The sequence below is a fragment of the Agelaius phoeniceus genome, chromosome 3 (assembly GCF_051311805.1).
Source record: "Agelaius phoeniceus isolate bAgePho1 chromosome 3, bAgePho1.hap1, whole genome shotgun sequence".
Lineage (NCBI taxonomy): Eukaryota > Metazoa > Chordata > Aves > Passeriformes > Icteridae > Agelaius > Agelaius phoeniceus.
Genome location: NC_135267.1, coordinates 64,932,881 through 64,944,947, shown reverse-complemented (window position 1 = coordinate 64,944,947; position 12,067 = coordinate 64,932,881). Strand labels below are relative to the sequence as shown.

Here is a 12,067-nt window from a genome sequence, read left to right as displayed (position 1 = left end):
GCATTTTTAAACACCTATCCTGCCCTTAGCATTGAATCTGGGAATATTTTTAAAGTACCTTTGATACTTAGAAACTCACACCATATTTTCATAAATGAGGGTGAAGAGAAAGCATACTCATTTGAAAGTGAGTCTAAAGTATAGCTGGCTTGGGAAATTGAAATACAATAGCTGGTCATGAATAAAATCCATACTGTGACAATTTTATTTTCCTTAACCTTTAAAGGACACAGTTAGTATTTCCAAATGTAACAGTGTATGTGTACTACTCCTAAATAACTTCCCTCTACAGAAATATGTACATGCTCAAATTAGCTTTGAGCAATAAGACTTCTAAAAATTGTACAATGCTTTAGTTCATATTGACAAGTGCTTTCTTTCATACAAACAAGTATCTGCTGTAACAATTAGACCACAATTTTAAAATACTGACATTTGTGTTGAACCCGTATCTTACCCGTTGAGTCTTCCAAATCAATCAGCTTGGGCATTAAACTTTCAGGTAACTTTTCTGGCAAATCATACCCATTCTTCCTAGCAACTACCAGATGAAATGCAGCACAGAACTCGTCCAATGTCAGTGCACCATCTTTATCAAAATCTGACAGTTCCCTAAGAAGGAAAACTTAGTGTAAATAAAATTTCTAAAGGTTATTTTATTTCCAAAAGACAGGCTTCCGATTTTGCTACTTGGATGAGCGAAGTTTATTGTTCCCTTTATCCTACTAAATGCTTCATATTAGCACTATGTGCTTTACTCCTCAAGATGATGAGCCTTGATTAATAACAGCTTACAGATAATTTAAAGTCACTTTTATCTCTGCTGGTTTTTAACCCATTTAAGACAGTACTACACAGTATTATCAGCCTCAGATTTTTGGCAAAGTATACTTCTGAAATTATAGTGCTGAGGCAACGTCATTAAATGGGAAATTACCTGAAATACAAATCATTACACTGAAAGAAAGACAGCACTTGCCAAGGTAAGCTATTTAATGACAGCATGCAATGAGGCAGTACAAATTTCAGAATACAATGAAACAGAAGATTTGCACAAACTCAAAGCTGAATTTGTCACCATGTACCACAAATTTATTTAAAAATGTGTATGTATACATTTCATTTAAATTTACTTACACATAAATGAATAAATAAATATAGATAAGGAATTAATTATTTAAATTTAAATGAATTTTTAACAATAAAAACCTCAAATAAACTGCTTCTAACTCTGAAGAGTTTGGAATTTTCTCAAAATGCCTTGTAAATAGTACCAGCCCAGGCCAATAAAACCCACTAAAGTAATACTGGCATAAATATGAGCAGGACTGAACATACTAGTGTAATTTTACTTAACAGTTTCTAGTAAGTAATTATTACATGTCTATCAGCTGTCATCTTTCCAGACATTTATCATTAATTAATTATTATTATTATTTTAAATAATCACACTTACCAAATATGAGAAAGTTCAAGAATGGGTAGTTTTGACTTAGTGAAAAATTCTTTAGCTGCAGATCCTAAAAAATTGCAACAATCATTTTTAATACTTAAGGCAAGTGAAATCATTAGAAGACTCAGACCTACTGTAAAGGTGATGAGTTATTTAGAAAGGTTCTGGGAAAAATGGCACTAATTGCTAGGGTTAAAGGAGGGAAAAAGGCAAATTAGTTTCTAGTCTTTCTTGACTTACACTGAACTATAGTAGACTATTATCAGCAAAATGCAGAACTTCCTTCAAAATAGTATGCAAGCCTAAGTACAAAACAAAGTCTTTGTAACAGAACTGATGCACTCACAATTATATTTTATAAAGAGTAACTTACCTGGTATAAATCCATTTAGATCAGGTTGAATGGTTTTAAACTGATTAACATAATACTGCCTTTGTTCATCAGTTATTTTCCAGGGGTCATCATAACTACTTGATTGCCTACGAATTTCATTTGCTGTAGTAGCTGATGCTACAGTTCGTACTGTTGTCTGGTCCTGAAATGAAATATTTTTCCTCAGTATTATCTACCTAAAATGCTTCTACGAATTCTCAACTTCTTGCCTTTAAAATATAAAGCATAGTTAAAACTCACAGTAGTTTAAAAACTGCAGGAAACCATCAGCAGATGGCATCTCCAGGATAATGGCAGGGTATTTTTGCACACTGATACAACATGGAATGACCGCAGATATGTAAGCGGAAAAAAAAAAAAATATGGCACATATGCATAAAAAGCTAAATACAAATGTTTAAAAGTCATAATTGTTGACATTTTTAAAATTAGTAGCTTTCATTTAATCATTCCAAATTAAGGCAAATCAAAGGAACAAGTATCTGTTGGGCAAATAGCACTGAATTGACTACAGCACAGATACACAGTAAACAGCTGCAATGAAAATTATGAAGGAAAAAAGAAACCCAAGGATTGCAACATCAATCTGAATGAGGCAAATCAAATACCAATAAAGTGTCACACCTGGACAGAAGCAGGATGCATGGCTAAAAGAGCACTGGTTGGTGGGGTATCTGCAAAACTGACCCAATTTTCTTGATGGGGTGGTGGTGAATGGCCAGACCATATGGGATCACTAGAAGTAGATGAGCCTGAAATTAGAAGAAACATTTCCTTTTCAAAAGACAACCTTGAAAACTAAGAAAGAACTGTGGATATGGAAATATCTCCTGTCAGGGAGATATACTATAGAATGATGAGTAAAATGAAAACCAAAGGGCACCAAGGTGATAAAGTTCACCTCATCTCATGTCTGTAGAGTTTTACATTGTTAGCTTCAATCTGCACTAAAAAGACAGAACTGAGGAAAGAGCTTATTGCAACACATGTAAAATGTAAACTGGATTTTATCCATTTAATGGGTTTTGAGTAAGTTTATAAACACTCCACATTTTTATTTAATTGAAATAAGCAACACTTGTATGGACAAATACTATTTAAAAGTGGCATATGATATTAGCATTTGACTTCATTATCACTATTAAACTTTTTTCCTTTTTACATTTTAGTTCACCATTCAAAGAACAAAGTCTTGGAAACTCCTTTTAAGAATCAGGGGTTTTGGCACAGACAATCCTTTCCCTCTACATCACTTCTACACTAACTTAACTCAGTTGCTTAAAAACAGGCCAAGATAATACAAAGCATCCATATAGAATGCTGATATCTGCTGTCTATTAACTATCTGACACAACAGTTGAAATTCACCCAATGCCCTGCTATAATCTACTTCTGAAGAACTGTCAATGTTCAATATCTTAATATTAAAATAACAATGAAGCAACTACAGAAAGATAAGGCCATCGACTGCTTTACATACAAAACTATTAAAATTCTTTAAAATTGCAGTTGCAAATTAAAAATTTAAGGAACTCAGATCAGAGAGAAAAATCATTTAAAACAAGTCTAGAAGAATGCCAGGACTCCATTCTATTCCTCGATTCCTGAAAGAAATGCTGAATGCCTTAAATCTAAACAACATTTGTGAAACTGATGAATCTACTCTTCTTGCACAACTAAAAGCCTTCTCTTGAAATTTGCCAAATAAAGTCATACTTAGATAAGAATTTTTGCCTTGTATGCAGAAACAGACTTCCTTTTAAAACACAGGTCAGCTTCTTATGAGTTTCTGTAAACCCTCCACACAACAAGAAACAGAACACTGATCTCATAAATTGAATCCTGCTAGTAAGATTTAATTTCAAGCAACAAACACCAAGAATTTTTTGTCATGATGCTGGCTAAAAAAGCCTGCCATGACAAGTGTATTCATATAGAGGTAATCAATTTATGAAGCTGACAAACATCAACAATTTCAGGTTCTTGAAGCCTTTATGACACTACACTGCAGTAAACAGAATGAAGGAAATCTGAGAATCTGTGAGGCACATTGAGGACTAACATCTTAAGTGACAGTATAATTGTTAGTATACAATACTGTTATCTAATACCTGGCAACATGCAATTACTCTTTCATTCTATAAATGAAAAGTAATAAGAAAAATGCTTAGAACCAGTTTATCTTTGCTCTTTTCCTACATACAGTAGTCATAATTGTGCAGAACACATTTAATTTTGCATTACATTGAGTAAAAAATAGCATTTGCATGAGGAGAATTTTGCCAATTTTTTTTTTTTTTTTTTTTTTTTTTTTTTTTTTTTTTTTTTTTTTTTGTGGAGGATTTTTTCTTTCTACGTTAGCTTTAATATGATGAAAAGGCACTATTAACTGCTCATTTTGTCTGAAATTCATCCTCCACTTTTGGAAGCTCCTGATGTGGCCTGGAGCTTCTAGTAACTTTATCCAAAAGTGCTGAGAATAAAGGTAAGGCATTTGACAATGCTTTATTTGCTCTGAGGTTCTTCTTCAGTAGTTCACCTAACTCTCCAACACTAAAATGAAATTCAGGAGAAAAGCTCAGTCTCTTTCCACCTTGTCTCTTTCAAGACTAAGAGACAGTCTAAGGCAGACAAGACCTTTCTTTTGATATTTTATTTTTGATACACTGACTTTCCCCTTCCCTCTCAGACACTGACATTATTACCATTAACCTTTTATATGTTTACTCCTCCTTCATTACTCTCAACAACTGATCTTGGTACAATTCAATTCATATCTCACTTAGCACAGTATCTGTTCCAAAGCAGTACTCTGACAGCAATGGAAATGCCAGCAGCAGCAAACTGTGATACCTTCCGAGTACTTTACAGGTATTGCAAGAACTGCTTCCTTTCTCTCCCATTCAAATAATACCAGCAAGAACATTCTTACATTACTCTTCATGTTATTTACTCTCCAGTGCAATGCTTTAGGACAGAGGATGGGATGGCTGGAGAACACTGGAGAAAGATTACCAGTAACCATGGAGACTTGGATCTACGCACATACTCATGGACTGCCACCAGCCAATAACTCAATTTAACACAATCAAATTGGAAAAAGAAACGTGGAAGAAAAATTGGAAGAAAACTGAGTCACAGAGAAGACTCAAAGCAATTAGTCTCTTTTTATTTTAAGATTTGTAACCCAATGAAGGAAATGTTCAGTGGTCTCTGTGCATCTTCATCAGTGGAAATACCTGCAACACCACTTTAAATGAAGAATAGGCCCAAGGCCAATTATCAGATTTGAATAAGCTGGTGAAGTCTAATGTTCTATGTTTAGTATGAAGACCTAACAAATTCCTGTAGCTGCTCTCTTCCTCTACCTTGAATATCTTACCAACACATTGATAACTTATGGAAAATTATCTCATTTCCTGTGGAATAAAAGCTACCCCCCTTTACTTTGAGATATAAATGGAAATGTAAGAAATATTCTACCCAGTTAACATGTACTTTTCAATAACTAAATAAATATTGGTTTACTAGAACCAAATTTTCAACTAACTCTGTAAACTAAGAATTGCTTTCCTTTTCATCAATCTGTGGTGAAACAAAACCAGAAGCTGAATACAATTCTTACAATAAGATAAAATGCTGGAGAGCTCTTATGCCCAGGTAAGAGTATTCTAAAGTTTGCAACAAGGCCAATTATCATCAGTAGCATTAAATAGGGGACAAAGGACTGTTCAGTCCCCTGTAAGCCCAGTAAATATCTTAGGGCTCTGAAGATGCAAGGGAACTGTTAGCACAGTAGACATATTAGCATTCAACTTCATTATCAATATTAAACTTTTTTCCACTTGTACACATGTTCTACTTCCACTTCCACATGTCCCTGAAGTGCTCACAAACGGCTACAAAATCCCTCCCAAAGAGAAAAGAAAGCAGTATGGTTTAGAGCTGCAATTTCTCATGCATATTCAGATATCAACACAAATCTCTGATGTCATGCCAAAAAGCTAACACATATCCTAGGACAGAACAGAAGATCTCAGATTTTTAAATTTGTTTTAGATCATTATTTGGATACTATGTACATAAATATTCTGGTTTGCTTCCAGTCCCAAAAGACAACAAGGTAATGAAAAAATATTTTCTCATTCTGACATGCCACTCAACTATCATTTAAAGTAGGGAAGGGTTCTTTCTCCCAAGTTTGTCAACATCATAACGTTATCTTAAACTGCTAAATCAAAGGCACCTGAAACACTTGAGAGACTCAGGTTTTAACAGACTTGACTCTGACATTGCAGGATGAGACCTGAGCTAACTATAAATATTCTACACAGGTAATCAATATCTGTCACTGAATTTCAATTCCTGATACTAATGTAAAATAAATGCATCCTTTGGGGCTCTCTATACAAAAATTCTTCAAGAGAGATGGTAACAAGCCTTGGCTTCTGATTTCATATTTGTAAGCACACTGAGCTAGAGTGACAGTGCCTCAGAAACCAGTAATATACATACAAAGTATTAACACTATCCTAACTGAATTACAGTGACAGGACAACACAGTGACAAAAAACTGTAAAATCGAAATTCTTTTGTTCTGTTGAGATGAAAACAGGTTTTCTTCCAAGAAACTGATAACTACAGCTATGAGTTAGATTTCTAATGCAGGACAATGTGTAAGATTTTTAAAACCAACAATTGACTTTTTATCTAATAATTATTCTACAGCCCAATTCAATAGAGAAAACACTGTTTAACTTTGTTCATAGTGGGAGTATAAGAATACAATGGAATGTTTACTATGCATAAGTCAGAATCTTCCAGTTTAAATATATCTTTCTTCAACAAAAAAATTAGATTTGATTTTTGCCCTTCTGGTTTAAGCAACATGCTCTTTATTATCTGACCCACCAGAAAGATTTTCACAAATGAGATTCCATTCTTACGGTTGACAACCTCACTATGTGAAATAATGTTTGAGACTAAAGCAAAATACAAGCAGAGAGACCTGGGTTCTCATTTTGCTTGGATCACAAATGAACTGGCACAGCCCTATTGATTCACCTGGTTTCTCAAAAATATCTTGCACTGGAATCAAGATGAGCTTGTAGTACTGATCTTAAGAAAACTAATCAGCAGTCTGTCTGGTTCTATCTAAATGTCATGATAACAATTTTTCTATAAACACTGTCCTTAAAATGTAGGATCAAGAGGAGGGGGAAAAAGCTGAACTGCCTACAACAGCTGAAATTCATAGCAATAATTAATCATCTGCAGTGCAAAAGGATCATCCACAGTAAATTACACTGAAGATTTTTGTTAAAGTAATATATGAAAAACCACTTTGACTTTAGCATTGCTAGAAGACACAATCCTGCTATAATAGCATGTTGGAATTACTTTAAATAAACTGTGAATGTGCTCCAGTATGGAATATAAAATCAGGGAATATTGAGCTAGTTCAGAAATATGCTCAGACAACTTCTGAAAAATTTACCCATTAAACATCATAGGGAAACCATTACCAAACTGAAATATTAACATGGCATTGCAATTTTATTTTAAAGATAACAATATTGAACTCTTCAACACAAGGAAGAGTTTGCATACTGTCCCGGAGTATGTGACTTTTTAAATTAGAAAAACTTCACAAGTTCAATATCAGACACACTTGTATTTCAGCTTTAGAGAAACAAAAGTCAGCTGAACTACAGGAGAAAGAACATTGAGAAATCGAGTGCTGACAGTGCTTGGACTGAACCCTTAGAAGAGATCATGTAAGCAATGAGCAGACTAATTTTTTTTTAATTGTAAATTGACTGGGACTTACTAGCGAACAACATTCAGGACACTGGCATAAACCTCGGCATACAACCCATTTCACTTCTGAAGTTTTATTTTCTTATCCAACCAATTCTAATAGAATCCCTGTTCCTCCACAGATGCTTAGAATTACAGAAGGACAATAATTGGAAAGTGTCAGACCACTTTTGGAATATTGTAACTGAAATAAACCAAGTAATCACAGGTCAATTTCAAACTACAACCTACAAAATGCAACATTATTTAGCAGTATCATCAAAATAAAAACCTGAATTACAGTTGCTCCCAAATTTATTAAGACTACCAGGTATCAGAAAAGAAAATAGAACTTTTTAAAATAAGACATATTAAGGAGGAAAACTTTAAAATTTGATTTCAGTGATACAATAACAGGGATGGTCTTCATGTTAAATGAAGAACATTAAAGGACAAAAAGCTTCACTGAAATAAGTGGTTCTACCTTGACAGATGGGAAATGCAGATGCTTCAGTTGTTTACATAAACTTTAAAGAAATAAAATTAATTGTTCTGGCAATTCAGCTAATCTACCAGAAATATAATTCAAGCAAACAATATATTATCTGCTGCTTTCCCTTGAGGTCCCCACATTTGCAGGTATACTGACAGCTTCTGCACAATTTCAACAGGATTATCAGCTTTATTTTTAAAAACTTTCCACTGGAAAACTTAAGCACTCTTTCCCTCCCTCCAAACCCTTAGCAATTTCCATGGGACACTAATAAATGGATCTGCCATATGCAAGACCCCAGATTCTACAGTGCTGCTATCAACCCAGACACTTGAATCTGCAAGAAAATTTCCAGGACTGGAAAACACGAAGATAAACTGTCCTAAGCTCATTTATTATAGTTATTTAACAATTCCACAACGTTGGGTTACCACGGAAGCATAACAGGACGTTTATACCTGGTTGTACTTCACTAAATGGAGCCCAAAAAGGCCCAGGTGCAGCAAGGGGTCGCTCATTATTCCCTCCGCTGGGATGGCGGTTGTGCTTCCTCCAAGTATGCGGAGAGGTTGGTGGGGATTGTTGTGGTGAAACAACTGGAGATGTGGACTCCTAATAAAACAAAGGCATCTTTTAACATTTTTAGTACATAACTAAATGCATAAAAGTCTATCTAAAACCATTATTTCTAGAAACAACCGTCACTGCAGTTAAACTCTCACTTTAGAGAATGAAAATTTTAGTACTTATTAAAATGAGGGAACAGGAGAAGTCAGATACAGTATAACTAGGACTGAACACATTTACATCAAACAATGTAATCTAATATATTTTTAACTTGGCATTCTTAAAACAACAGCAATGCTGAGTTAAATGGCTTAGATACAGAGGAAACTAGATTATAAGATTCACTTCTAATAAAAGTTACATTTGAAACCAGGTCTCAAAAGAAATACTTACTGTGCAATTTATTATTATACCAAATGCTAATCAAATGATTCACAGTTATTTACTTTCATTTAAAACAAACCAGAATTAAGGATTGATGAAAAAAAAATCACCAAATAGGACATTTGATTTTTTTTTAATATGCAAAAACACAAATTCAATTTTTTAAAAAGAATGGTGCCAGCTAAGATATACTTCTCTGCTGGGAAGTACAAGGCAATGTTGCCATAATGCTAAGGCTCACACTTCTCTTTAATCCCATTCTGTATTATACTCTTCCTGAACAGGTGGGAAAAAAGAGAATCACATGTGCAATTTCTACATGGAATCAGTTCTCATAAGACATTCAGATTACCACTTTACCTCATTTCAAATAAAATATAAAGGAAAAATAGTTTATATTGTACCAAGTATTCATGTAGTAGAAAGTAATTTCTTCCCTACATCTTTATATTTTGAAATTTTTGTTTGCCAGTTCTCCCAATTTGAACTGAACTGTACTAGTAAAAACAAGGAAAAAAAAGCAAATCTTGAACGCCAAATATCCTGAAAAGTAATAACAAAGCCGAAAACCTCAAAATCTGTGTCAGCAGTACACAAAGTTTGGTACCCTATGTAAACAGGTGTTAGCATATTATCAAGTACCAACAGACAGACTGAATGTAGGCTTCCCCAAAATTACCCAAACTGATTTACTCTGCCTAATATTCAAAGACCATTAAGCTTTTAAAAAAATATTACACCTATGAAAGTCTAAAAGCGTTTTTAAAAGTTAGAAAGCAAGGTATATTCTAAAAGTACATGCATCCTAACAAAAAAGCTTTAGAGCCACAATGACTATTAATTTACAATATGTTGATGTAAACTTTTGCCTTTTCTCTTGCCCTCTGATTTTCCTACTCCTTGTGAAGTGAAGCCATCTTGGTTGATTCTGCAGATGAGGTATTTTCTGGAAGTTCTGACCATCAAAGTCAGATTTCCTCCACTAAGTTTCTAGGCCACAAGATTTCAAACTTTTCTATTCCAAGTATTTAAATACATACATACTGGCAAAGAGTTTTACAAAATGGCTGGGAGCAATACTAATTCAGTTCAGCTTTTAACTGAGGGATCAGCTGACTGCACAGGCTGTGTTACTGCTCCTCCACAGTACCTCCATCAACTCAAGATACCTTTTTTTGTTGCAGCTACATGCCTTTCTGGAATGTGCCTGAAGATTTCTCCTTGTTGTATTTAGTTAACAGATTTATTTTCAATGGCAGGATGTTCTTATACTCACTGGTACATGGGGACAAGAGGGGAAGGAGTCAGGGTTTTCAGAGTGCCACTTGCAGGCTGGAAAATGGAACTGAGGTTGAATGGCTACTGTGCAACAGGTGATAGGTGCAACATGACAATGCATCACTTAAATCAATGAAAAGCTCCCTCTTCTATTAGCTTGCTCCCTCTTCTATTGGCTTTTAGTCATCTTTTCTCAAACAAGATTTGAGGGATGTTTGAATTTTTTAGACAAAATATCATGGACAGAAGTAGAGAAAGCTATGCTTGGACACAGATGTTATTAATATAATCCAGTACTCTTACAAATCAGATGGTCCAGAAAGACACAGAAGAAAACCTGAGGCAGACAAATGTTTGATAGCCTACCTAGAGGAAACGACTCACTACTTCTCATAACTGCATGTGAACATTAAAACTTGACACACATTCATCATCATGAAGCAACCCTGCCCTAGGCTGAGAACTGTGACTTCAGTAAGCCTCTGCCTAACAGCTGGTCTTATGCTGCCAGCACAGGAAGGAATTTTAAGTATGATCCCCAATTTTAATTCTTCTAAATCTTTACATGTGGTTCGTGCGATTCTGTAAAGCATGTAGTCACAGTAATCAGATCATCAGAAGCACAAACATGGGAAATAGTTAACTTTGCCCTCAGCAGGCAAAACAACATTATATCAGAATTCTGAACACTTACAGATTTCCCACAATTGATTTGGAGCTTACAGACTCCAAAAATAATTGAACAGCAAAAGCATGTCACCAGCTCTGATGTCAAACTTCGGGAAGGTGGACAATCCACATTTTTAGCTGTACTGTCATTATAAGTCATACATTCCCAAACCAGTTTAAACCCAATTTAGACAGTGTTGCTCTGGCACCATCTTTAGGTTCATTCTGCACAATCCTAGTCGCTCACAAATACCACTCATGGCATTCATTCACCTAGCTAACTAGAATCTCAAGAGAGCTAAAACCCTTAGGTGTTTTTTAAAAACATATTTATATATACACATGCAAATAGGTGTGTATATAGCAAATGTCTTGGCCAAAATGCTGGTAGCTTGATGCAAGTGTAAAGAAGAAAGATGAAAGCCAAAAAAGGCTGGGGAGGCAGTAGAAATATAGAAAACCTATATACAAGGGGTAAATGAACCTGTATATAATTGCAATTATATACAGGTTCATTTACCCCTTGTATATAGGTTATTAACTATGAATCTGCTTTTACACTGGATAAAAAGTTATCAGTTTTACCTAGAAAACATGATTTATTGTACAGTTTCCACTACAGTTTTGTCTTGAGTTTCACACTTCTACTAAAGAGTCAGAGTAGTTTTATCAGAACCAACGTTATTCTCAGCTGCAATGCACACTTGCACAAAGTGAGAGTGTTTTGAGAGTTTATGAAAGCGTTTGTTACAACTGAGCAAGGAGGGTTCTCTGCTGTCACCTGTCCAATCTACTAATATAAGAAATTGATTTTCAAAGCTTGAAAAATCCAGAATCAAATTTTTAAAAGATAATTAGGATACATAACCTAACTTACCTGCTCTCCCAAACTGTAGCATGTTGTAAGAATAGTTTGCATTATTTAGCTTACTGGTAGCTCAGACATTTGAAGTTACCCATCTAATCTCTTTGGGAACTTTGAAAATTTTACTCAGCGTCTGCACACTGTAGTAGATGTTTATTAGATCAG

General features: G+C 34.6%; 1 protein-coding gene across 13 annotated transcripts in view; it reads right to left on the bottom strand.

Moving 5' to 3' along the window:
* REPS1 (RALBP1 associated Eps domain containing 1) overlaps positions 1-12,067 on the bottom strand; it is a 64,896-nt gene that overhangs the window by 27,518 nt on the left and 25,311 nt on the right. For 12 of the 13 annotated variants that reach the window (XM_054630243.2, XM_054630232.2, XM_054630233.2 and 9 more), the window contains exons 4-8: positions 8,598-8,751; positions 2,472-2,599; positions 1,827-1,989; positions 1,457-1,520; positions 458-612 (exon numbers count right to left, since the gene is read on the bottom strand). In XM_054630243.2, the coding sequence (XP_054486218.1) occupies positions 458-612; positions 1,457-1,520; positions 1,827-1,989; positions 2,472-2,599; positions 8,598-8,751 (664 nt within the window). The remainder of the gene's footprint in view (positions 1-457; positions 613-1,456; positions 1,521-1,826; positions 1,990-2,471; positions 2,600-8,597; positions 8,752-12,067) is intronic. The other variant, XM_054630236.2, reaches the window with a different exon arrangement.